The following is a 26,842-nucleotide window of genomic DNA, read 5'->3' on the forward strand; positions in this document are numbered from 1 at the left end:
TCCCCAACCCCTAATAAAAACAATCATAATTGAAAAATGCATTATGTATTTACTTTTATTTTAATTTTAGATCATGATTACGTAAGCATGATCTGAAATGTGTAAAATTGTAAAAAATAAAGAAAAACAGAACAAATCTTGGGGGCAAATAGCTTTTCAATCTCGTTTAGTTTCACAGTCTAACATCACATTGTTCTACATGGTGCAAAAATGAGCTTCGTCATATGTTACTTTTATTACCCCCATAGCACTGGAGAGATACAATTTATAATTTAAAGCATTTGAAGTCTTTATTCTAGCTCTACTGAACAACGCTAAGTTGACTGTGCAAGACGCAGTGCAGTGCAATGAGGGTAATGTGATTCTGGACTAAGCAACTTTCATTGATAAAAGCATGGATAACGTTGCATATTTGTGGCATGCAAAACCCCAAAATCCATTTTCACAGCAGCCAGACTGAAAGTGAACTCATCTAACTGCATAACGTGTTCTCAGTCCATTTCATTACCACAGAACTGACACGTAGGCCCGTAGACTCTTTATCTAATAAGCTCCAATGTAACATTAAATGCTCTTCTAGGATGTTAACATGTTTTGGCTGTTGGTCTCAATTCTCTGGTGGTTCTTTCCAAAGCCGTCAACTATTTTTGACAGCTTTAAATAGAACATAAATATAATAGAGATAATTATCTCTACTCGCATTGTTAAGATTTCTAAGTAAAAATAGGAAACAATCATGAAGCCTACAGAGGTTTTACAGTTGCCAGAAGTGTTTCACATGCATTTTACATGTGATTATTTAAACAAACCATCAAACAAATACAACAGATAAATAAGTTTATTAATTTTGAATGTATTCTTAAATATATAAAATGAATTTGCATTGAAATTCTGCACAGATATTTAAACAATTATTACAATATTTCATAGTTTCGGTACATTAATCTAGACTGATTCTGATAGAGGACATTTCAGAGATTTAGAATTAAGATGCAACAAGCAACTTAATTAAAAGGAGGTGTTTACTGTGCAGTAGTGATAGGCAAATGATTCCTTAAAAAAAAACCCACTCCATTTCAAAACATAAACATAACAATTTTACCTCATCTAAGCATTTAATGATTATTCCAACAGAACGGGGGCTCACGTTGATAAAACGAAACAGGCTGAGTTACCTTAGAAGGCCACCAGGTGGAGAATAAGAGTAGCAGTGGAGTGTGGGATACTGAGGTCTGAGCAGGAAGGAGAGAATAGCAGCAGTGCCTGCACCAAGAGAGTGGCCGACTATCACCAGCCCATAATGCATGGTGCCCTTACTCTGTGGGAGACAGAGTCATTACACTCACTATAGCACTATCAGCACAACAAAGAGTCGCTCTCACAACAAGCGTCTTTAGCTGTTGGCATGATATCTTCTTAGCACAAAGACTCACTTTATGGTAATTTTACACATTTAGTAAAGCTTTGAATAAGGTACAGCAGTTAATGTGAGCACACAATCTAAACAGAATCCCTATTGCACCAGTCATATTCTACACTGTATACTGAGAATCCCTATTGCACCAGTCATATTCTACACTGTATACTGAGTCACGCACCAAGTCTCTTCCAAAAGCTTGTGACAAGATCATTTCCTGCTCCAATTTCTTCTTAATGTATTCTGCTGAGTAAACCATTCCCTGGAGAGAAATAGAAAAGGATTCAATAGATAGAGGGCAGTAAAAAGATAGCGAAAAATGAAAAGGAAGTCATTCATCTCTTTTCTCAATATCCAAACCAATTACTGTGCAGTTAACATTTAATATAACCCCTCCCCACCCCACCGGAAAACAGAGGAGGAAAAAAGCAAGGGGAGTCTGAATTGCCTTGGAGTTGTTCTGTCTCTCACCTTGTGACCAAGCCAGGTCCCATGCTGCCCCTCCACAGGCAAACGCTCAGAGTCTCCTGTCAGATCAGTCAAGGCGTCCTGATTCACACAAGAGAAACGAAGTGAAAAGAAAAGCGAAAAAAAAAAAATTTAAATCAACGGCAAAGGCAATAAAAAGCATGGAACAAAAGAAGTTGCAAAGAAAATCCCCTCACATAAATGAGCAGAGGGTGTAGAAAATGTTTTAAATGTACAAGTTAAGTTCTTCATCCCCAGTTTGTTTGCAGCACTTCTTTAACAAATCAAAACAACAGTGTTGGCTCATATAGCTTGTCATTTAACTTTATGTTATTGAAACCCTTAATATTCTTTAATTAATGGTAGGACATTGTGTTTTTACTTCATGCTGTATACCTTTGGCCAAGTTGATCATACGTTTTCTGCCTATAAGCATTTTATCTTTGTAACACAATAAATCCATTCTAAATTTCTTAGTTCCTATTCAGTTCTGATTTAAAACATCAGAGCAATCTTCCAACAAGCTTAAATAAGATCATGTAGGACATTTCTCTAAGAGTGGACAGTCACGCTCTCATTCTTTACGTGATGGGTGTGGGAGTTTGAGAGCGTTGCAGTGAAATATGAAAATTTCACCTGTTGTTGAAGGTGTTAGAGCTTAGAGGTGCTAAGAAGGGTGGAAGCATCTAACATTATAAGAAAAATCTATATCTTTATGATGATGAATAATGGAGGAAAAAAAGGAAAATCACCTTTGGCGAAAGGGTTCCTCTGATACTGATGACAACTTTCTTCTTCGCATGATCCACCGCCACAAAGAACGGAGTCTCGTAAACCTGTTAAAACAACACAATAAGTGGTAAATGCAGGTTCTAGTTAGGAAAATTAGCAGGCATTCCCATGTCACCACACAACTGAAAATATCACCGAGCAGTGGCACTAGGGCCTGAGTGTGTGCAGAAAGAACTCAATGTAATCAAAATGAATTACGACTGCCCAAACTTCTACTGTATGATGTATTTTATCGGGGGGGTTTTAACACCAACACAAAGTAAATTCATGCTCAGTATGAAAGATTATCGACTCAATGTGATCAAATGTCCACTGTTGCTACACACCTGGTCAGAAGGAGGAATTGCCGGTAGTCAGTGATGGTTGAGGTTAAATGGTAACCCTTTCACCAACTGGCATAATAAACTGAACTTAACTGTATTAATCTATAGCTAGGATCAAACTAGTCTGTGACTGGCTTATTTATTTAGTTTTATACATTTTCATCGCCAACTCTGGCTAACTCCCTAATAAAAGCACCTTTGAAGCGTGATGCTACCACCACTGTGAAGCAGATTCGACAAGGTGGGTTTTCACTTCTAGTCACCTTGAACCAGAGCACCTGCTCCACAGAGTTTCCTTGTCTCCTACCTGGATTGTGACAAACTGCAGGAAGTGGATTCCTTTGGTATTCCATCTTCAACTCTCCAACTGAGCCCAGATTTGTGAAGTGCATCAGTAATAGTTGTCTTGTCTCCCACCTGAGCTACAGCTTACTACAGCTCCCCAGAGGCTTCATCAGAGAAGCTTCTTGGTTGTTTCTCTGATGAACGTTCTCCTTGCTTAAGTTTGCATTTGTGAGTTTTGACATAAAATTTTAACTTATAATCCATAATCAGAAAGCAGCTCTAAAGCTGTCGCCTGAAAGTTGCGGACAAACTGTACCTGTCCCTGTTGTATTAATAAGTAATGATATTTGTTTAGCCTTTTAGAAAGTGAACTTTGAGGAGAAGAGAAATACAATTAATCACAAAAAAGGTAATATATGCAGGACTGCACAATCCGCTGGCATGTGACTCAGATGGGAAAAAGCAGAAAATTATATACAGATATAATTTGTATGATGGAAGCGCTACAGCACATGTTTAAATGTCAAAAGAAGATCTTGTCGGAATTTCTGCTAAGTCCCATCATTCTAAATTTAATAAATGAAACATATTACAACCTAGAATCCCCCTTTAAAGGATATAAAGCAGCTCTTGAAGCTTTTCAACTGTATATATATATTCTTTCAGTGTTTTTTTTTCTTCTCTTTTTAAGTGTACACACTGAGTGCAGAGGAAAACAACCTTACCACAAAAGACAAATCGGAGTCTCATTGACAGAAAATTGACCATTTGCTTGGTATGTCAAAGGCTTAATTATGCTGCTGCTGCTGCTGGCAGAATAATGAAGGGATCAGGATAAATCGGTCACAGCAAGTGCTTTCAAACTGTAGATTGAGTTCCAGAATAAAATCATCAGCATCGAGTTCAGCTCTCTGACCGTCTCTGTTACTGTCATAAAGGGACATCAGTTCCTCCTCGCTCTGTCCTCACACGTCTCCCACAGAAGAGAATAAAGGTACAGCGCTGTGTCGAGCAGGCTGTCTGAAAAGAGTTATAGTTCCAGCAGCAAGCAGACCGGCACCCCCGGCGCAACTCTCTTCTTAGCCATCAAGGCCTTTTCCATCCTGGCACAGTGCACTGTCTTAAGTCAGTGAATTTATAAATGGAAACACAGTGCTGGTTAACCTCACTGAGAAGCACTCGGCTCTGGAAATAAGTGGCTCAAGAACAAGTTTTAGTATTGGTATAAAAATATATTTGCAATGCAATGAGGAAACTATTTCCATGTCTTATTGACTATTCTAGAATATTAAAAATGGCAGACAAAAAAAAAAATAAAGCTCTAATTACGACCGCATTTTACTATGGCAACTGGCTCACAGTTAAAAGTTATTGGAGACCACTTTAATTATGTTCTAAAAATTGTCAGGGCTGTGACAAATTTACGACAAAGGTACATTCATCATCATCTTGTGAAGTGACTCCAGTTACTGCACTCACGCAAAACTGCTGGTCCCCCTATTCCAAAAGGAGGCGTCAGCATTCAGGCAATTTAGATAAATGGAGTATGGATGAAGAATAAATTATCTCGTCACATTAACAATTTAGAACAACATTCATTTAACTCTGGGCTTCTTCAAATGCTGAGGGCATTTGTAGTTTTGCAACCCTTGACTTACACAGCTCTCACGCAGCCTCCAGCATCTCACCAATTACAGAGTCGAGCTAATGTAATCAAGACAAGATGCAAACGAAGAACAAAACCCACACCTCAATCCAAGGAGCGATTATGCTGACCCACTGTTTTGCATAACATTTGTTAGGCAACGACTGTGTCTTGTTTACAGTGTTGCATGCGTTTGTATTTTACCATGTGCAAAACTATTCACACCCCTCATTTTATTTAATGTATTTTTTTACATTTTGTCTCATGACATCCACAAATTCCATTGTATTTCATTGGGACTTTATTTAACATACTAACATTGTGAAACAGAAAAACGATACATGGCTTTTAAAATTAATTGGAATAAGAATCTGAAAGGTGTGGTGTGTATTTGTAGTTAGCCGCCAAGAGTCAATACCTTGTAGAATCAACTTTCTCTGTAATTAAAGTTCCAACTCATGTTCCTTCTAGTCTTACACATCTCTAGAGATTAAATATTTGCCCTTTCGTCTTTGCACACCAGCTCAAGATTCTCGATTGCATTCCATTCCAACTTTGGCTGCAACAGAATGATTGTGATGGCTTTTGATAATGTCTTGGAGGTAAGTGAACTCCCACTCTGGGCTAAAGTCTTTCCTGGTCTCCAATTAGTCCCATTAAACCAGTGAACCATCTTCCACATTTTTGCTGTGTCTTCTACATGGTTGGTTGTAAATTGCAATCTGAATTTTTCTGGCTCTCTTTAACATTGACCTACCCATTGTCACTCTTATATGTCGGATTTATGAATGCTTTTCTCATACAGGAAGTGGTCGACAGCACGCTGCTTTAAAATCTATCATTGTGTATGCATTGCTCACTGGCAGAGTGGGGACTATGCTGTGCTGTGCCAAGGTGCGAGCGCTGCCTCAAACTTTGAAATTATTTTCCGTGATCTCAGATGGCTGGTTCAAATCAAAAACAAAAAACCATACATGTCCACCAAGACACAGGAAAAGCAGGTAATATCTCAGTATGGAGCTAAAACACACGATTAAAGAGATATTGGGACTATTTTTTTGTTGTTTGTTTTATAAGAAGCTGCTATTTGGATGAATATATCTGACCATCTGTGTGTAAAAGGTGACATTAAAAGGCTATATCAATTAGATGTGTCTTTATATTACAATACAAAATTGTAGCATAAGTGAGTACCAACTGACGATGAGTCACTAAACATCTCTCAACATCAATTGCCCTCATTAACATATTTGCTTATACCTTCCTCAGCAGTCCTCTGTCCTGTTTTTGGCTCTAGTTTCACATAGTTTCACAGCTTGTTGGATTTCCTATGTGAAAGCTGCCTCCTAATTGTGCGTTCAACTGATTCTGCCACATGAGCTAAAGATCTCTGCAGCTTCTCCAGAGTTACCTTTGGGATCTTGAATGTTTCAGGCCTTTGAAGGTATCAGAGCAATAGGAAATGAGAAGTTTTGCTTCCATTTCAGTTTGCTGTTATTTTGTTTTGGCTCATTACATAAAATCTCATTAAAATACTGTGACATTTATGACTGTAACATAACCAGAGTTGCAAGGAAGGCACTCTATATTAACTTAAAAACAGGGGTGACACCACAATTTCGTCCTGCAAGGCATTTTAAATTAAACATTTGGCTGATATTGTGGAACCCCTGTACAGCATCCATCCCTCATTCAGACAAGGAAATAAATCTTACAACACTTCTGGCTACTTATGGTCTAGTTGCTGAATTACTCACAGCATCGTGGCAGGATGTGTAGACAATGTGAACCTGCTTGAGATCCCTATCAAGGAAATGTCTCCGTATGGCAAGGACATTGCAACCGCAACAGTTGTCCTCCTCCACTGTGACGGACTGAGACAACCGTGAGCCAGACACCGATGTGCAGCTGGACACAAAGAGAACGGTAACAGGGGGGACCAAACAGACCGGTGTTAGATTGTTCAGCAAACTGCAGATGAAGTGGACAGAATAGAAATGCAGCAACAGCAAGTAAGATAACAGGGATATAATTAGCATCCCAGCGCAGGAAATCTGGGTACGAGCATGTGATAAATTCAACACTGCTTGGGTCAGTGAGTGGGTCTAACTGGAGTGGTATTGTCTCGGTGGATTACCACTTGGCAAGTGTTGACGCATGCGAAATTTGATCTGGGCTGAAGAGGCTCAAGAGACACAGAAACCAAATAGATATAAATGTGTGGGTGTGTGTTTGAGTACTTACGGACAGGAGCTGGCGAGGCGGCACAGCCCACAGCCAGGCTTCCTCATCAGGTACATGGGCCAACCGTATGCAGCCAGGGCAAAGAGCATATAATAACACACCTCCTTGTACATGTGCATCTCCACCTAGGAGGAGCAAATGCACAAAATTTGCATCAGAGTGAGTGCAACAGGAGAAACAGCACATATCCATCAATTACATCAAGTAGAATTGTTATCTTTGTAAGCATTTCTACTTGCAAATGTAACAAGACCAGAACATGAGCAAAAATCAGGAAAAGAAACTCACAGAGTTCTTGAGGTCCAGATACCTAGTACTACGAGTAACTGGTATCCCTGACAAGAATGCTATTATGTCATTGTTGGCCTGTACACCAAAAAGAAAAGCAAAAGTTACATTTAAATTTGGATTTATTTACTTAGTTCCATAAAAAAATAAAATAAAACAATAATGGAAATCAGGAAGTGTGATACCTGGCCCAGGACATTGGATCTTTTTGCCCTCTGTGTCTGGCGGAGAAGAACCAGTCCGGCAATAATATCACTGGGCACAATGTCCAGGTCTCTGAAGAATTCTGCAAAAAGGCCGGCCACTTCTGAATATGCATCCTGGTCATGAAAGCAACAGATACCAAGATAAGGGGACAATACAAATAAAACGTTTAAAAATAATAATAAAAATCAGTACTGAAGCAGCATAATACTTTGATCACAGTAGCATCAATGAGTGCAATATTGTAATTAGAAAGGATTGTTGCAATATTAAGTAGGCTGTAGTATTTTTGAGGCCATACTTCAAAACTTTCTATACAAATAATAGATTTGACTAGCTGAAGGGGCCTTAAAAGCCCACAATTTAAATAGATTTTGGTGACCAAGATGCAAACTCTTAAGAAGAGTAACAAAGATGGAACAGAAAAAAAGTGAGGAGAATTAAATTAGATTACGATCAATACTATCATATTCAACAATAATGTTGCAATTTCCTGTTTCCTTTATAATGTGCAGCTTGGATCAATATGTAACATCTCAAATAACTTGTGTGGTGTAGATTAGCCATTATTGGTCATGTGGACAATGTAAAATTAATTAATTTAACTTAGTTTGCATTGTTGTAACCAACAGCATCCTTGGGAGAAAGTCTCGTTCAAAGATATTTAAAAAGTTATTGATTAGAGAGACATAGGGGCCACTTAGCTCAGCATCTTGCCTCAGCAGCTTCATGGTAAATAAAAAGCAAACGAAAACGTGGCTGGGGATCACTCCCAAATGCAACTTGGTTAAACTCTAGATAAAATAAGAAGGACCCAGGTTTCTAACAACTCCTAGAGACCGCCTGTCTCTGAGATTGCACATATCGCACATATATATTGGAGCCATTATAAACTATTGCTTGTTATTCACATTAGATCATTGGTTGGATTTCCACACAGTGAGGACATTTTGTTGTGATCAAACAATTTATTAAGTGTCACTGGGATTTAAGTCCAACGTTTTATTCATTTAGAGAATAAAGCTTCACATTTGTTCTCTTAAATTGACTTTACAAACAAATAGGGAAGAGGTTCAGGAATTGTTGCGACTCACCGATTGTGTATCCTGGGCTCTTGTGCAGCACATGAAGAACTTCAGTCTTCTGCTCCAGCTGCTGGCCTGGCCTTCTTCTAGCCTGTGTCTAACAACAACAAGAACACAAAGATTTCTGTTGTAGATTTGTCATACTACGTGAAAGAGAGGAATTTAGGGAGCCAGTTTGAACCTGAGAGTGTATGTGGTCAGGTTCCGCTGACGCCGACGGGTTGCTTTGAGTTTGACAAAAGTCCGACCCGTTGGATCGAAGGTGCACATGAGGGTAATGCAAACACTGAGAATCACCAGCCAGTTACACGCAACGATTCCTGCAAAGAATGTCAGAAGGATATTTTAATGCCAACATAAAAAGTTTTGGAATTAAATTTTTTACTCTCATTTGTTATATTAAATAATTTTTTCCACATACCCAAAGCCAAGTTTTTTGCAGTGACATCAGAGCAGGGCTGGTAATACTGGACGAGCCAGGCAATGCCTACTACAGCATACACTAGCTCAACTAGTAGAATGGCTAAAAAAACCCCCAGAGGATTCATGTTAATCCAATCATATACCATTCAGAACCAAAACTAATCATCAGCCATAGTTGCTTACCTAGTCTGATGTAAATCACATACTGCACAGCTTCCCTGGGCTGTGTGTACAAAATGCTGCCCCTCATACTCAACCACATGATGGCACTCTCACATATAAGGCAGCTGACAAGGATGCCCAAGTATCCTCGGCCATGGTCCACCAGCGTGACAGAACACGACAGGTCTGAGCCGTACCGAAGGCCGAAGAGAACCACGGACAGAACCACCAGCCTGGGTTGGAAAGAGAAGGGAGAACTTTGTCTTTCTGCAGAGATTGACTGTTAGGTCCAATAACCACTCCAACATTCTGTGGAGTGGAATGGGAATCCATACAACTGGTGAAACACTGACTCACCAGATGCAGTGCAGCAAAAAAAGGAAGAGGGCGGGCAACACTAGGTCATCACTGCCAACTGACCAGCGCCGCCTAAACATCACCATCCCAGGCATCACTGCCCTGTTACGGAAAAGAAGCAAAAAGGTTTGTCAGTGTCTCAAAATTCATATTAGATCAATTTTTAACTCTTTAATCTTGCATCCAAAATGATCAATGTTACATTATTTTCTATTAAACATTTTCTCCCAGCCTGCATAGTCAACGAGCTAAAAGCAGTGATAAGCGTGCAAAACTGTTATAAACCTTCAGCATATGCTGTCAGAGAATATTTAGATCTAACAAAGTAAAATCTTAGAAGTCAACATTATCAACGTGTTAGGTATCTATTTTTTTTATTAAAATAAATAATATCCAAAGAACTCTACACTGAAAAGCAAAGGTGAGGGAGATGACATTTAGAAAATAATGACACGTTGAAAGGGTGCAACAGGTTAGATAAAAAATGAAAGAAAACATAAGATTTAATAAGTGATACACTTGTTAGGTGGAAAAGCTGCTTTAATTTCACACCATCTTTAAAAAGACAGATTACTGTTGTTTCCAGCAGGTTAAAAATACATTTAACAGTCTAGGAAAAAAAAAATCCAACTATAGAACTATTGCCTGGCAACTTTTAAAGTGTTCAATCAGTTTGAAAAGGTTGTAATTCAAATAACTTATTACTAACTTAGTTTTTTAATAAACTCACGTGGCCTGTTTAGTTTTTAGGGGGGGGGATTTGACATTTGGTCATAAAAAATGTATATTACGCTGACCAGCATTTCAGTTTAACTGATGAGCTTCATAGGAGTTAAAACTGAGGAAGAGGGCAAGTGTTTCAACAGCGCTGCAGTTTATAGAAAGCCTTAAACAAGTTGTCACATAGTCATATTTTATCTCTTGTTCATTTTACTCAACCACTGGGGGAGGGAAAAAGCATGCTTAGTTGCCAGACAGCTAAAGGAAAGCAGTGCATGTCTGAAACATGTCTGTTAACATGTTACTTTAACAAACTGACCGTCATTAACAGGACCATTTCTGAAATAACATACTTTGTTTTTAAAAAAAATCAGATTTGAAAACCTACAACCCAGACAACTGATGGTTAGTTTCAGAAAACAAAAATAAAGCTTTCAAACGTGTATTTATTATGCAGCTCTGGAAAAAATGACAAGACCACTTAAAATGATCAGTTTCTCTCATTTTACTCTTCATAGGTATATGTTTGAGTAAAATAAACATTGTTCTTTTACTCTACAAACTACTGACAACATGCCTCCAAAATTCCAAGCACAAATGTAGCATTTATTTGCAGAAAAGGAGAAATGGTCAAAATATCAAGTAAGATGCACAACAAGTTCATATTCATTTAGAAACTGATATACTAATGTTTTAACTCAGGAATAGTTCAGATATTAATATCTGGTAGAATAACCATGAGGTTTTCAATGGTTCAGTGCAGTGGTCTCTTATTTTTGCCAGAGCTGTATTTCAGTAAGTGTGATAAATAGTTATTCCCTGCATTTCATCCATAACTTCATTTGTGGGCCAATTTCTTTGTCCATACAGCTCTCAGTAACGTTGTGTAGAATATTACAGAAAAAGCTGACATTTGTTCTTCGATCGTTTGGGAGAGAAAAAGATTTGAAGAAGCTTTCATCCATTCTGTCACAAACAATCAGAAAACTGGGCATCTTGTTGTCAGCTAACACATTCCCGAGTCCCCTGATCCGTAGTACTTTAAAGATGAACCAAATTCACAGTCCAGAAGCTTGGCAAGGGCAAGGCAACACTTCTGTCCTTTGTTTATGTCTAGCTAATAAAATTTTTTACATTTTCTTCAAATGTGGCTGTTTATGGATCCTAGCACAGATTATATTCTAATTATTTGGGATGGGACAGACAGCAAGGTAGAGCTCTAGTATTTTAGTATTATGCCTCCGTTTCTTTACAAAACCTCTAGATTGATGACCACATTCATTTTTCTGCCATCTAGGAGATCTAGCATGTGTTCAAAGCCTTTATTCCTGTTCTCTATTGCCAAACAAATGATCATTTACTACTGTGGTGTCATTGGTGATCACCTCAGGAGACACAATACACCAGAAATTGTCATCAACACAAAAAAGGTAAAAAGAGTTAGACACAGTCCATTGTTTTAGGAATCAAAGCAAACTGAAGGTCTTGTGAATGGTTACAATAAAATCCCTTGTTTGTCAGAAGCAAAAAGGAATGTTTGGTTCATAGGACAAAATATGTGCTGAAAACAAGGCATCATAGTTTAACTTGCAAAAGAGGAGTACTAATCAGAATGCCCTAAAAATAAGAGATAACAAAGTAGCAAAGTAGTAACTACACATAAGTTATAACAGTTTTACTTGTTGGTGAGGCTTGAATTTCCTTTATATCTGAGGAACCATAGTTTTCAAACTCTTTAAAGATTATTTTTAAATAAATAGTGACCAAACCAAAAAAAAAAAAAAACTATTGATTTTAGGCAATTTAACCAAAGAAGTTTAACGTTTATATACATAGATCACTATACACAGAATTAAATATTTTGAGAATTTATTTCTATTAATAGAAGGAGGATGGCTTCCCTCTAATGAAACCACAAAATTCTATTATATAAATTATGTAAATAACAATGGATTTCTTTATGCACCTTTGACAGAATAATCACAAAGTGCCTCCGACAAGAAGTATAAAAAATGAAAACATAATAAAAACAATGAAATCCTACAGATAATTCTAATAAAACTAGTAGAAAGATTTTTAGGAAAAGCATGGCTGAACAAGAATGTCTCCAGCTGCATTTTAAATGAGGAAAAGTCAAATAATGGAGGCTCGTTCTGCACTCGAGTTGCAACAATCTGGAAAGAGTGAGCCCCTTTAGTTTTATATCCGGTCTTTAGAACTACAACTAGATTTTAGTTTGAGGATCAGAAGGCTCAAGTTGGAGTGTGTTGCATTTACCATCTAGTAATAACAGAAGGGAGCTTAAACATGCAGCACCCTGAATGTTAAAAATTAATTTTAAAATGAATAGGTAACCAGTGCAAACATTAAAAACAGGAACGATGTGGCTCCCCTGTCGGATTATGTTCAGGCTTTTTCTGCAGAGTTGTGCACCAAATGAAAGTGTTTGAGCTTTGTCATTGACACATCTGAGAAGTGTCCAGAGTAGACAAGAGGAAATAAAAGAATTAAAAACCACCTCCAGTTCCTGTTTTAACACCAAACCTTTTTTTTTTTTTTAGAACATTTGGAAATATTTCACAATTTAAACATTTTTGGACAAGCTGTTTGAGTGACCGTCAAGAGAGATTGATTTGTTAAAAACAAGTAGTACCAATTCCTAAAAGTATATATTGAAGTGTCAACCTACTGAAAATGTGTTTATGCACCGTCTATGCTCAATACACGATCTGTTCTGGAGAACTGCCGGGTAGCCACTCCCCTCTGCTGCACCTTTCTGCAGTTTCTTCTGGTTAGTGATGAGAACCAGGTGGACTCAATCTCCTAACAATCAGAGAGTGCATGTACTTCTGGTGTGGCTGACCTGTCACTCCTGTTTGAAGAAGTGCCACAGCATGAGAAGCAAACAGTGCTGGTAGAACCTGTAAATTCAGAACTCTGCAAATGTTTTCTACAAACTGTGAAGGACAGTCGGTAAGCCTCACAATGCGGTTGCTCATTTCCTGAACCTCATTGGAGCAGCACATGGATTCTGATCAATTGTTGTACTGAACAGTTTTAATAATCAAATCAAGTGAATGACTTTAAAAAAAATAAAAAATACACTTGGTGTTTATTGTTTATGGTAGAAAAGTGAAAATGAAAAAATGTTGAATAAAGAATTCTGACTAAAAATATATTTAACAAAATGTAGATAAATATGCTAATTTATTTACTGTTGAATTTTATGATCAAATATTTGCTACTTATACTTTTGGAATAATTGGCTTGAAGTGGTGGGAATCTGTTTGATTATTTCACAATGTATTTATCTTGTTAATTTCAGAATGTAATAGATGTTTGTTTCTTTTGAGGTTTTTCACCTATGTGGCTGGAAGGCTAACTACGGTGACCATCATACAAAATAAAGATGGATCAGCTAAATTGAAGGCTTTTTGAGTGAAATCCAGTTAAGTTTCATAGTAGAGACTTTACCTTTCAGGTGGGGAATCTCACAGTAAACCAAACTTGACATGCTCAGAGCTCCTTTTGTATGGATTACATCATCAATGTGGTTTGGTATGAAGGTGATCAGCATGTCGCTCCGTTGAGGTGTTCAGACACTTCCAGGAGTGACCTATCGCTCATCTGCATTGTTGAGTAAGAAACAATGCCATTTTTATAGAGTGGCTATGGAATTTAGGTCAAGCCATCAAACTTGTTTGACCTGATCTCATGGTCTCTCATAGCACAGACCGGATACAATACAAGTACAGCAGACCAACACATGACATGGCTCTTAAAATCATCATTGTCTGAGGAAATATCATGATGGACCTCAAGCAACTTTTATACTTACTCTTCCTCCAGAGTTTGAGGTCTTGATTAAAAACAATATTGAGTATTCCAATTGCACTAATTTTATCCTCAATCCAAGTAAGAAACGTGTGATGTAACTTCTGATACAGGAGTTAGTTAAAACAAGGAAGTAAAAGTTGTAGCCTATGTCCAAGATAAGTCTGTGTGTGGTGGATCTTGAGTCTTGCCAAAGTCAATACCTTGTGAATATCCTCCAAATTCTTGAATGGGCAAAGCAGCACAATCCTTTCAAGGCATCAATTACTCCAGTTTTTCTTTCCATCACTTTGATTAAGCACTCTGAACAACAGTCTTTGCAAACAATTGCCTTTTGCAGCCTACCCTTCTTGTTATCAACTGTCTACTGGATGACTGTTATATCAGGAGTGAGTAGGCCAACATAATATCTCTGTAACAAAAATCTGTTTATTAATGTCATGTAATATTCTAGTACTCTGATCAAATTAATGTAGGGTTGGATCATTAGCTGTGTGAGTCACGATCATCAAAATTAACTAAATATAGCCTTGAAATAAAGCACTATGTGTAGTCTTAATAATATGCACCACTTTTGAACTGAGTTAAATAAAATTTCTTCTTTATATTAGTCTGATTCATTGAGGTGTACCTGTATTTTATACTTGTTTCTAATTTAATGTTTTCAAATGCCATAATGAATAAGTTTTCCCCCCTTTTTAATAGATGCACAGGCATCTGGACAAATGCATTAACACATTTGATGAGGTAATAAACTTTACTGCCAATAGCTTCAGACAACTGCACTGAAACAGGCTGAGGCAATACACTATAAAACACAGCTAATAAAAAGTAAAAGCAGAAAGAACAAAATGATTTCTCTTGAAAGAGAATTATGTTTCACATGTTCAATGAGAAAGATGTAATTTGATGAGCAACACTGAATGTAAAGAATTTTTTTCCACTAACAAGAATATAGATTTTACTCAGACAGATTAACTGCTCTGACTACTGTGACGCATTCAAATGGAAATGAGTCACTTCGTGGCCCCTCATGTGTTCTGGATATTAATGTCTACTGTAAAAAGAAATAACAGGAACTTTTTTCACATAACAGGATGTTGCAACACTTTCTTTCCTCCTTTTTGGGCTGCCAACAGGAAGCAGTTACTGATGGACCTAGTTTTGTTGTGAATAATTTTAATTAAAACCAGAACCTGCTCGACAAATCATCCAGTTGAAGCTGGAAAAAAATGAACACGGACATTTGCCATTTCTGCTCGACAATAGAGTAAACAATAATATGAGCCATACTACTTGTTTTATTGTATACTGTATAAAACTGATTGTTTTTATTCAAATTAAGGCAGTTAAGGGCAATTTCACCAGCCCTGTTCAGTTCACTTTAATTGAACTCTACTTCATTCACCTAGGAAGTCTGGTTTGTATGGGGAGGTTAGAATGCACAACTGAACTCTGACAGCCCCACAAAAAAGCAAATTCTGGTCCACTTACAAACCTAGGTCTCGGTTCAGGTAAAGTGAACTCTGGCGCAGTTCGAGTGCATACGTGGATGCAGACCGCTCCAAAACAGAAGGTGGATAGCTCAAGACATTCTGGGTAAATAGAAATGGCTCCTGGTGTTTTACCAAAGACATAAGAGAAATCCTACAACTGCTAAAATTTGATGCCACTCCATTATGTTTACATTTTACAAAGGAATAAGTTGCCTTCATGTCTTCTCAGAAGTTTTTGTGCAGTTTCCTTCAGTGGTTCTTGGTGCAGCACCACAACAGGTGAGGGAGTGGGGGGGGTGGACAGGTTTTTCAAAGATTTGGTTTGAAAAACCAGATGGTGCAGTGAAAGAGAACTGCAACAGCTGAAAATGTAACGTATGTAATTTTGGTCCCCAGATGGACTGAGTCTACCAGACTATCAGGTCAGACTAACAACCTAAAAGTCAAAAGGCAAAAAAAAAGAAAAGAAAAAAATCCTCAATCTTCTCAAATTTACACCCTTCCAGTGAAAAAAAACCACATCCTCTCCTAAAAACTCAGTGAAACTCACATCAATGAGTCAGCGAGGACAATTGGAAGAATAAGGTAAGAAAGAAATGAAAAAAAAAGAAAAGTAAAGAGATAAACTTCTCCAAATTTTTTTTAGGCCAAAACAATCAGGTCAATTACAGTGCGAGAGTCCACTTTTAAAATAAAACGTGCATAAGAAATCAGAGACATTAATCAGCACTCTCCTCTGGGCAGATTGTTGAAACATTTTTTTCTTACTCCCAGCAGAGACCTCAACAGTGAAAAAACAAATTGACATACTTATTAATCAGAGGAGAATTCAGAATTTATGATCCATTCTTTATCTAGTGCATATCTGCACATTTTCCTCTGGGAACTATTTAACAACATGAAGACACCCAGTTCATACAGTATTTTATGTCCTTTACTTAAAAGAAATACAAGTTAGTATATTGAAATATAACACAATTAATTGTCAGAGGATAGATATACACAATCAAAGATCCATATGCAGTCAGTGGAAAAAGAAACAAACATAATTCATGAAAGAAAAAAAAATCTCAGTATTTTTTTTTTTTGCGTTTGGCTTAATCAGTTTCTCAGAACTGTGGAGGAACTTTCATTTGGCCAACCTCCGTGTTGTTCACTTATTGAATCTTGTTCACAATGTTGTTCACTCACTGTTTGTAGGTATTAGACCATGTACAGCACTTTTACGATGAGGTTTGAACCTCAACTGGGCCAACCACTGTAGATTTGTTGCAGGTGTTTCTTTCAGATCATTCTTTCATTTGATTTTCAGGGATCACACCTCATGGTCAATTCAAACTTGTAGTCGTGCCACCACAGATCTTAATTTCTGAGACCAGTAATCTGCCCAAGATACCAGTCAGAGCTGGTCAGACGTGCCGATCATTTAATTATGCACATTTAATCAGCAGCACCTGGCTTTTACTTTTACTCTTAAATCCTATAGAAGCAGCTAGAGTCACATCTTCTCCATTGTATTTTGTCATGCGATTTGTAAAACAAGGTCAAATTTAAGTATTTTTAGAACCTGGAACAGATCAGGTTATGTTTGTTATAGTCTGATGCACAAGACAATAGAATCAAAAGAGGATGCACTTTTCATCCAACTAGTTCTTGTTTCAAATCATATCTGCAACTGTTTTCACAACTCGAGCGTATCACAACCCTTCAAACTCTCCATGAGCAAAGAACAAAAACAATAGTTACTCAATACAACAAACGTTCTAGTAAGAGTGCTTGCAGCACAAAAGACTGAGTGTGAAAATCCGCGTTTCTCCACACGTCTATTAATAATAAAAGGTGTAGATATGCAGGGACTTTCAGTTTGTGTTAATATCTGTTACTTTCACTTACAATGTTTCAAAGTTTATTGCGTCTTCCAAATTAGATGTCAGTATTGCATTATGCTAGGTACTTTATTCTGTAATGGTTAATGACAAAGTTGTCTTATTCCATATAGTGAAATGTGTAAACAGGAATATAACGTTTTATATATCCATCCAAGTAGTGGCTCAGAGAGGCCAGTAAAGCACCAGAATAATCCTTATATCGATAAATCATCAATTTCTGCAGTGACGACAACAAAATCCAGCCAATCGATCTTGCAATCAGCTTTGAGCAGTCAGTAATGACTATAGGGCTCTTTGAGTCTAATTTAACAGAAGAATACTAATGTCTCAGTGTTCCATCCTCACTAATAGCTGTTGCCTCCTCAGGGGCCTTGCCATCCATCAACCAAGAGGATGTCAGCCCATTAGTGGTGCAGTTTGGCCGCTACTGTTGACATTAGCAAATGCACTTATTGTTCTCACAAAAGTCAAATGCTTAGATATTATGATGACTTATAAGTGCACAGCAATTTGTTTGTCTTTTCTTTGATGGTTGTTTGCTTACAGTAATTCAGCTAAAACAACAAGAAAACCAAAAAGAAATGCAGATTTGGGATATTTTTACAAAAAGGTTATGAAAAAAGGCTTAAGGTGCACCTTATTTAGTAAAGCAACTATTAATTAAAAATAATCCATACTCACAGTAACTATTCAAAAGTGTGGATACAAACTTTGGTATCTTTATTAGGTTTTATATGTGACAGAACAAGTGTTATAGAATAGAGAGCATAATTCTAAAGTTGAAGGAATAGGATGCGTTGTTTTCAGGATTTTCTTTTTTTTTTTTTACAAATGAAGATCTGAAAAGCATGGTAAGGGTTTGCATTTATCACACATCTATCTTCAGCAAAACTATGTTTTGCAGCACAATGGATTTAGTTCTTTGGTGCAACACCTCTACCACCTAAACACATCTAAAGATTGAAACTTTAACTCATTCTTCTTTGATAGTCTTAAACCAGACGAGACTGGATAGACAAGGTCATGCAATCTAAGATTTAAAAACTTGCCACAAGTTCTCAGAATGGCCTAGTTAATGTCCAAACACAAATCCTTTTAACAGGTCATCAATATATGACCTGAACCATTTTATTGTAGCTGTAATTTCATACTTGGGGTTATTTTTCTGCTTTCAAGGTAACCTTATCCATCTTTCACATCAACTCGAAACAGATTTGTGGATGGTGCTGAAAGAAAGCCCCCATGGAGCATGATTCAGCTAATGCTATATTCCACTTTCTTAAAAATAACACATTTTTATAGTGCATAACTAACGGTTGTCCTGTCATCAGGTTCTCCCTCCTGTCCTGTGGATCTGTGCAGCTCCTCCAAAGTTAGTATAGGTCTCTTTCTTTCTCTGTGAAAGTCCTCCTTTCCCAGTCTGTTAAGATAAAAAGAAAAATCTTGGTAGGTTTGCAACTTTTATAGTTTTGATGGCTGAATGATACTCAGAGATATTTAAAGCTTTAGATATTGTTTCATGACCTAGCAATACTTAAGCCAATCTACAACTGTGATCAGTCTTATACTTCCTATTCTTCATGATGGCGTTTTCTCACTAATGTTCTCACAAAACAGCTGGATTTATCCTGAGATTAAATTACACATAGGGGATGCCATGTACCAATTAAGTGACTTCTGTAGGCATTTGGTAGCACTAGATTTTACAAAGGGGCATCACGGAAAAACCGAACTTATCGCAAGTGAATGGCACACTTTTTAAGATTTTTGTGCAGAAAATAAGTACCGTAAAGCTATGAGTCCTTTTACATTCATTTTACCGCTTTAGTTATATTTTATTTTGGTCCATGATACAAAATCATCCAGAAACACACTGAAGTTTGTGGTCCTAATATGACATACTGTGGCAAAGTTCAAAAGGTAGGAATAATTTTGCAAAGTATTGCAAAATTACTGGTTTAACATTGTGCTTTTACATGTTTTCCCCCCACAATAATCCACACACACTTACACAGCACCTTCTATTAATTATCTGTAGCTTGTTTTCTTCACAGTCATACCCTGATAGTGGGAATTATAGAGAAGCATTGTGTTCATAGTTCATAAAATAAACTTTGATCAGTAGCCACTGAGTCTACCTCTCTCCTTGCAACTTAAAGGTGGTAGGTAGACTAGCCAAGAACTTTAAATCTCATCAAGTTATTTAATTGTGTCTGGTCAGCAGTTCAAGAACAACAGCTAAGATAGAAGAAGAGATGAGAAAAACTGCAAGCCTGAATTTACATTTTGTTTGCTTTATGATTGCTCTATGTCCTAAACCCATTGATACCAAAATGCATTATAAGATATTTTGAGTGCAGACACAGAAAGAATAATATGAAGAATAACCTGACCTTACAGTTGAATGATAGTGATGGATAATAAAATACATTGATTATTTCAAAAATAGTACCCAACACTGAATCTTTCTAAAGATGATACTGATCAATAAAACTGAACTGAAAATGGCCAAACACGTTTCCAAGTCTGGCTCTCCTTCAACTGAACAGAGCGTGCCCTCTACTAAATGTGAAAGATAATACATGTCAACAGAGATCCTGTACTCTGTGCTCCAATATGTGATACATACTCTCTGCACAAACAACTGAAGATTCACTCCATGAGTCTCTTTGGTACTGTTCAATGAAAATTAAAAACCAATTCATTATTGATGGAGTGGGAGTCAGGGAAAAGCTTCCCAATATTAATAATGAGTTGAAGTTTCACTTTGTATTGAGAACCTTCCTTCTAAAGCAGTGAATAAACCCTGTTCTTATGCCTAAAGCACAGGACGCATCGTTCTGTCTGTATAAAACTCAAATCTAGATGTCCAGAACCTGACCCACTGCGGCAGCTCTACAAAGCAAGCAAACACTTCCGTCCTAAACTGCTGCTCTTGACTCTGCTATGATATGCATTCAGCATGAGTCATCCAAACTAAAACTCCCATCCTGAGTGTCTCCATCTGCAACCAAATGACATGTGTTTTTGAAAAGGCTAGGATATATTGCTGCATGTGAGCAAATGTTTTGTGCCCCAAACACAGTGTGCTCCTGTGTGCCAGGCCGATCCCCACGTGATAACGTAACAATGAAGTACCAACAATGCCAGGGCTCCCAGTATTTCCCGATGGCTTTGTCCTAGATAGAGATAAACAACGACAAGGTATGCTGTGGCTTATCTAAACTGTTTGAAATGGTGGTTGCATTTAAACATCAAGCAAAAAAAATAATCTAATTTCTATTTAAACAATGTCTATACATCTCTCAGCTGCTTGATGTAAACGGCAAATATGTAGGTCTCATTGCTGCAAAGCATTGCATTGAGAACTCCCCGGATCTCAATGCTCAAATTTCTTCACAAACATTGTAAATAGAGCAAAAAACCACAGTGCCGAGAGAGCCAATGACACTAGATCGAGATCTAAAACCAGGAGCCAGCACTGGTTTCCATTCCTTGTTTTGTTCAAAGTAGGTTGATCTGGTATGACTACCAGCTGGTGTTTTAGTTTCCCACTCCTCCATCTCACAGCGAGCCTGCTGCAGCAACAGCAGCATCAAGAACAAGCTGTGGCACACAGACTGCTGCTCGCAGCCTCATTATTTTTACCACATTCCCTACCTGTGTTACCTGCTCATCTATCACCTCAATATGCACGGCAAGTAAACACCGAAGCTGTCCATCAAGCATTTCCAAACACGCAGGTCTTAGAAACTGGTTTGAAAACAAACAAACAGCTGACAAATACAAATCCACTATCACAACAGAGACACATGAGTCTGTACTTTTAAGGATGTGGAAGATCAGATAAACAGAAGAGTTTTGTAATCTTCTAATCTAAAGACATATGCTTATTGATTAAGATTATGCTTGTTACCAAGCATTTGCACGCTAATTTCTGTAATAACATGAAAGTAACACCTATTACTTATATATATCTCGAAATGTGTGTACTTATGAATGTCTTTATGTAGCTCTTAAAACTAATTATTAAAATAAATAAATAAATAAATAAAACTTAAATGTGAGTAAATGCTACAAAATGATAGTTCAATCACAGATATTTTGACATTTCAATGCCATAAAAATTTGGGTCGCCATACACCTGTGTCTTAAACCAATGTTAAGAGTCCAATTAACAATAAGAATGTGGTTCTGGAGTTTGTTCTAAACGGAGTCGGAGCTAAACAGAGTGCGTTGTTATTTCCTTTGGTTTTTGGTGGTGACAATCTTAAATCCAAAATGTAAATTTGGTCATAGCTGAGGGCTAATAACCCACTTCTAAATGAAAAAAGTGCTTATAAGTGTCTATAACTAAAGTTTAAGTTCTTTAGTAGTTTTTGCAAAAAATAATAATATAAAAAATTAAATACAAAATAGCTTGCTTGATCCATAAACCCTTGTGTAAATGAAAAAAGAAACAAATACTGTACACTTCTTTCAAAGTTATTAAATATACTTGAAACTCCTTGGCAATGACAGCTCTAAGCTGTCTAGTGTTTGCAGTTCTAGTTTCAGGCATTGCTGAGGCATGATTTTCATCCATATTCCACACAAAATGTCTGTTAACCTAAAAGTACCTGGGCTCTGCTTCTATACACTCTAACATCAATTCATTCCATAGCTCTTTAAGAGGGTTTATTTTCTTGAGATTTTGGCTCATCATGTTGTTAAAAAAAATCCACTCTCGTTTTCTCTTCAATTTTTTTTTTTCTAACAATATCTCTGTAAACTTCTTAATTCATCCTTCCTTCAATAATGGGAAGTATCTCAGTACCACATGCTGAAAAGACACCCCACTTATCATGATATTCCCACCTCTAAACAATACTCTTGGTAGTTTGGGACAATCTGTGTGAAACATCATAATCTTCCATTATTGGGGGTTTTGGTAACAATAAAGTTGAGAGGGGTGAAGAGAGCTCTTTCACACATATTGTTCATGTTTCTTGTTAGGCTGTTAATCAGAAACCTTTTCACAGGCCATCGGTTAAAATTAAACTGGTCCAAATTAGGCTAAATGAGGTCGATACCGTTTCTAAATACAGTCGGGTTTTAGATATTTTTATTAGTTTTAATGTGTTTAATTTGATTTATGCTTTAACTGCTTATTTCCTGAGGTCAGTCCACTTTATTACACAATTTGGGGCCAAGTTGTTTTGATTGCTCTGCATGAAATCATGGTTTATATGGCATGAATCCCATAGGCATAACTTTACTTTAACCAGGTCCACACTTCTCCAATTGTATGTATGCATTGTTTACTTTGTACAACACTGAAATAACTACATGTGAAATATTTACAGATCATAATTTGCAAAAACTGTGTGGAACAAGTTGCGACTTGAAATGAATGACTAAGTGTATTTCTATGTCAGAAGTGCACATTTCTGCATATGAAAAAGAAACGCATGGCTAATGCTAATAGAACTTAGTGCTAGACAGTCAAAGGAGACAGACAATGTCCTTAACTTAGCCACAGGTTTAAGTACAACCACTGTGAGACAAGTATCACGTGAAGAAACCCATCCTGTTCATGACCATACACGGCTTCCCCACAGTTTGAGAACATGCCTGCGCTGGTGGGTGTTGTGGATGCAATTTACACATGTTTCTTTAATACCTGACAAACAGGCAACTCTTTCACGTTATTAAGCAGACAAACAGAATAGAAACTCTTGAATATTTCCTGTTTTCTAATCTATTCAAACTTATTTGAAAACAGCTCAAAATTTGGTCTTTCTTCATAACTCATTAGAAGCTTATGGAGTAGCTTACAATGTCTTGAAACAATCAAATAAATAAGGATTGACTGCATATTTTAATACAACATAAGAACTGATCACACTTTTCCTGGCTGATTCAGATTTCCAGCTTTCTTTAACTCTGATCTGCCAGTTTCTACTTTTTAATTCTTAAGGGCTATAGCACATACAATTTTAAATCCAACAGAAAATGAAAGGATTACAAGATTATCCCCATTCATGCACCAAAGGATGTCCCAAAGGTTTTTTTTTAATATGTATTCTCATTGATGTGTCAAAGTAAATCGTCTAGGCTGATGAAAGAGGAAAACCAACTTCTGGTTTTTCAGCATCTAACCTAATGTTCACCAATCAGAGAAAATCACCCAACTGATTGATGGTTGATTGATGCATCTCAAAACACATTTTTACCAACAGAAGTTGTTTCCCAGTATTGCAACCAGCGTGTCTTATTGTTATAACAGAACATTACGACTATAATTTCTGCTCTAGACAGTAAAGGCAGGCTGAAAATGGCCTGGCATGTTGTCGAGTGCTGGGCAGACAGGCCACTAAGAATCTCTGCAGACAACGTTGAAGTTATGTTGGTTTGGCATGACTGTGTGTGCGCAGAGCTGTCCCAAATCTCTACCTCCTCTGCTCACTGCCATCTATCCATCTGCTCCAGTCTGTCTCTTTTGTGCCTGGGTCAGAGTTTCACACTGCTCAGATCAAGATTCTCTCCGGCATTTGTCACACTGTTCGCTCTTCTGTTGATGCCGTCTCTAATTATCCCATCCCTCCCCATTGTGTCACACTAGAGCGGCTTTCTGTCCATCCTAAAGAATCTCACCCTCTCCTATCTACATCTCACCCTCTTTCTTTCGCATCTTCCTTCTTCCCATCCTCACGCTCGCTCCTACCCACACACTCATTCAGTATTCAATATTTTAGAGGACATTTATGAGCATGAAAGTGAGCATGTGCATCTGCACCACTTTTGGTGCAGAGGAAACCTACATTTTCCCCCTCTAGCCTTCCCCCCCGACTCCCTCCTCTTCCTTATCTAGCTAATCCAGATTCGGGTTTTGGTTGCGTGCTGCTCATCTTTTTTTAGCCTGAAAGCCATGTGCCACTCACTCCTACTCTCCCTCTGCCTCTTTCTCCATCTTTTTCTCCCACTACCACCCACTCAATCCCTTTCACCTCTTCCCACTCCATTTTCTCTTCCTTCAGTCGATGTGATAGTATGTGCAGCAGAGATTGCATGTGCATGCATAAATGTTGTGTTTGCGTGTATTCGACCGTGCGTCAGGATGGCAACATATGTGGTCTGCCAGCCTGTCTGTGCTACGCTGCCCACAAACATGTAGGGCTTTATTTGTGATTTTATCTGGGCAAATACCAAGGGGGGAAAAAAAATGCTGCTTTTTTTTCCCCCTCCATACAACACTTCACTGCAGCTACAGGTTTTCAGCAGTGTGTTGAATTTTTCATATCCTGTCGATATTTTTCAATGCAGGTGCTCACGGATTTCTGCAATTTACAGATTGTGATTATATACACAGACAAGTTAAAGACACCCGTTTGGGAAAGAGATATATGTGCATCATCACTAACAGTGTGTAATGACTTGTTTGCAGTAGATATGAGTTGGGATGAAATTCTTACAGAATGACAACCTTGAGTACAAATACAACAATTTTACAGTATCTGCCCAAAAAATATCTACCAATTAAAACATAAGTTAATAATACTATTCATAAAATATACCTGATATTTTATAAACAACCTCTAAATTTTGTGATGTCCAAATTTTGTTTTACCTTTTAGTTCTTCAAAAAGCAACAAAAGTAAACTTACTGATGTTGCTTTATCTGGTTAACTAGTAGGTCTATCTGCTCTGGCTGGAGTCTGCAGTCAGCTGCTCAAGTAGCATTCTACTCAATTCTACCAACAGCACTTCTAAAACAGATCTGCCCATTACCACTCATCACAGTGATGAGTGGTTTTCCTTTAATTTCCACACCATGACTGTCTATGTGGTTCGAGATTTGTTTAAACAAATCTTTCTCAAGTGTGGGAGAATTTCAGTAACCAGCTCTCAGACTGTAACAACAGGTGGGGGAGGTAAAGAGCTAGAATACCTTTAAAAATAATAAAATATAAACCTAGGTCACTCCAGCACTTTCTGTGGTATTTTAATAAAATCTTGCAATTTAAACCTTAGGTATGGAATGACAACAAATTGTATCATATTTGGAGCCAAAACTTTTTAAAACATTGGCATACCTTGGTACTGACAACTATTGAATGTCTACTTACCAGAGTCTTACCTACTCATCGTATTCAAAAGAAATACAAGTAAAAGAGTACAGAAATGCAAACTCATGGGATATAACAGATGATTATTAACTAACGCAAATGTGTGCATTTTAATAGTGCTTGTAATTGCTTGAGAAAATGTATCTATTGTCTGAGATGCACAGTAATTGCTGTTTTTGTTCCCTTACCTTTGGTTCATCTGGGTCATTATAGGGAAAGCATGAAATGCAGTTTGCAGCGTCTTTGAAAGGAGTACAGATTTCTATAAAAATTTTAGGTCAGATTTTCCTAAAATTTGCATCCCTTGGTTAAAGCCATAGCTAGTAGCGAGGATGCTACAAAGGGGTAAAAAAAAAAAGTTTTAAGTTGCACAAAGGTATTAACCAAGAAAAGAGGTTAAAATGTCCAAATAAATGCACATAGATGTACTGAACTGAGTCGTCAATAATTAGAGAAATTATGGAAACACAATGACAAAAGCTGGTCAGGGAGAGTGGCAATAAGCTGACAAAGCCATCAGTAAAGGGACTGCACAAATTTCCAACAAGTTCTGCACTTCTATATTTCAAATATATTTCTATATTTTCCATGAGGCAGTGTAATTGTTTGAACCAAGCAATTCTCAAATATATGGTAGAAATTTTAACCCCAATTCAAAAATATATGGTAAATGGCAAGTTGTCTGTACTTGCATCACACTTTGTTCAGTCCAAGAACTCCAAAGTGCTTTACACAGGAATCAATCATACACCCCTTCACACACACACAGCTTACTTATTAAATATACAATATACATTGCAGCCCATATATTTTCAACAGACAGAGGACTACATATGCCATAAAATAAAGTGCCCAGGGGTGGTTAGGGTATCTAACTTTTCTTTCGATGAATCTGAAGGTATTTCAAGGTGGCTGAAAATGTGAACTGCTCTAAATATTAAACATTTTTGGCCCCTGATCTGGAATAATTAGGACAGACAATTAGCATAAATCATTAAAACAAATTCCTCTCAGGAAAAAAGAAGGGCCAAGTCAGAGTACAGACTTGGATTTAACAGAAACAGGCTTTTCTGTTGAGACTAAGAAAAGAAAGTTGATGGTA

The 26,842-nt window shown here is 37.3% G+C and overlaps 1 protein-coding gene across 2 annotated transcripts in view; it reads right to left on the reverse strand.

Moving 5' to 3' along the window:
* dagla (diacylglycerol lipase, alpha) overlaps positions 1–26,842 on the reverse strand; it is a 40,788-nt gene that overhangs the window by 9,648 nt on the left and 4,298 nt on the right. For both annotated transcript variants that reach the window (XM_044100175.1, XM_044100166.1), the window contains exons 2-14: positions 9,694–9,795; positions 9,358–9,569; positions 9,173–9,274; positions 8,933–9,071; positions 8,761–8,848; positions 7,648–7,782; positions 7,463–7,540; positions 7,175–7,299; positions 6,688–6,838; positions 2,638–2,721; positions 1,889–1,966; positions 1,599–1,679; positions 1,176–1,318 (exon numbers count right to left, since the gene is read on the reverse strand). In XM_044100175.1, the coding sequence (XP_043956110.1) occupies positions 1,176–1,318; positions 1,599–1,679; positions 1,889–1,966; positions 2,638–2,721; positions 6,688–6,838; positions 7,175–7,299; positions 7,463–7,540; positions 7,648–7,782; positions 8,761–8,848; positions 8,933–9,071; positions 9,173–9,274; positions 9,358–9,569; positions 9,694–9,788 (1,511 nt within the window). In that variant the 5' untranslated portion in view covers positions 9,789–9,795. The remainder of the gene's footprint in view (positions 1–1,175; positions 1,319–1,598; positions 1,680–1,888; positions 1,967–2,637; positions 2,722–6,687; positions 6,839–7,174; positions 7,300–7,462; positions 7,541–7,647; positions 7,783–8,760; positions 8,849–8,932; positions 9,072–9,172; positions 9,275–9,357; positions 9,570–9,693; positions 9,796–26,842) is intronic.

Source organism: Gambusia affinis, linkage group LG02 (genome assembly GCF_019740435.1).
Source record: "Gambusia affinis linkage group LG02, SWU_Gaff_1.0, whole genome shotgun sequence".
In the NCBI taxonomy this organism is placed as follows: domain Eukaryota; kingdom Metazoa; phylum Chordata; class Actinopteri; order Cyprinodontiformes; family Poeciliidae; genus Gambusia; species Gambusia affinis.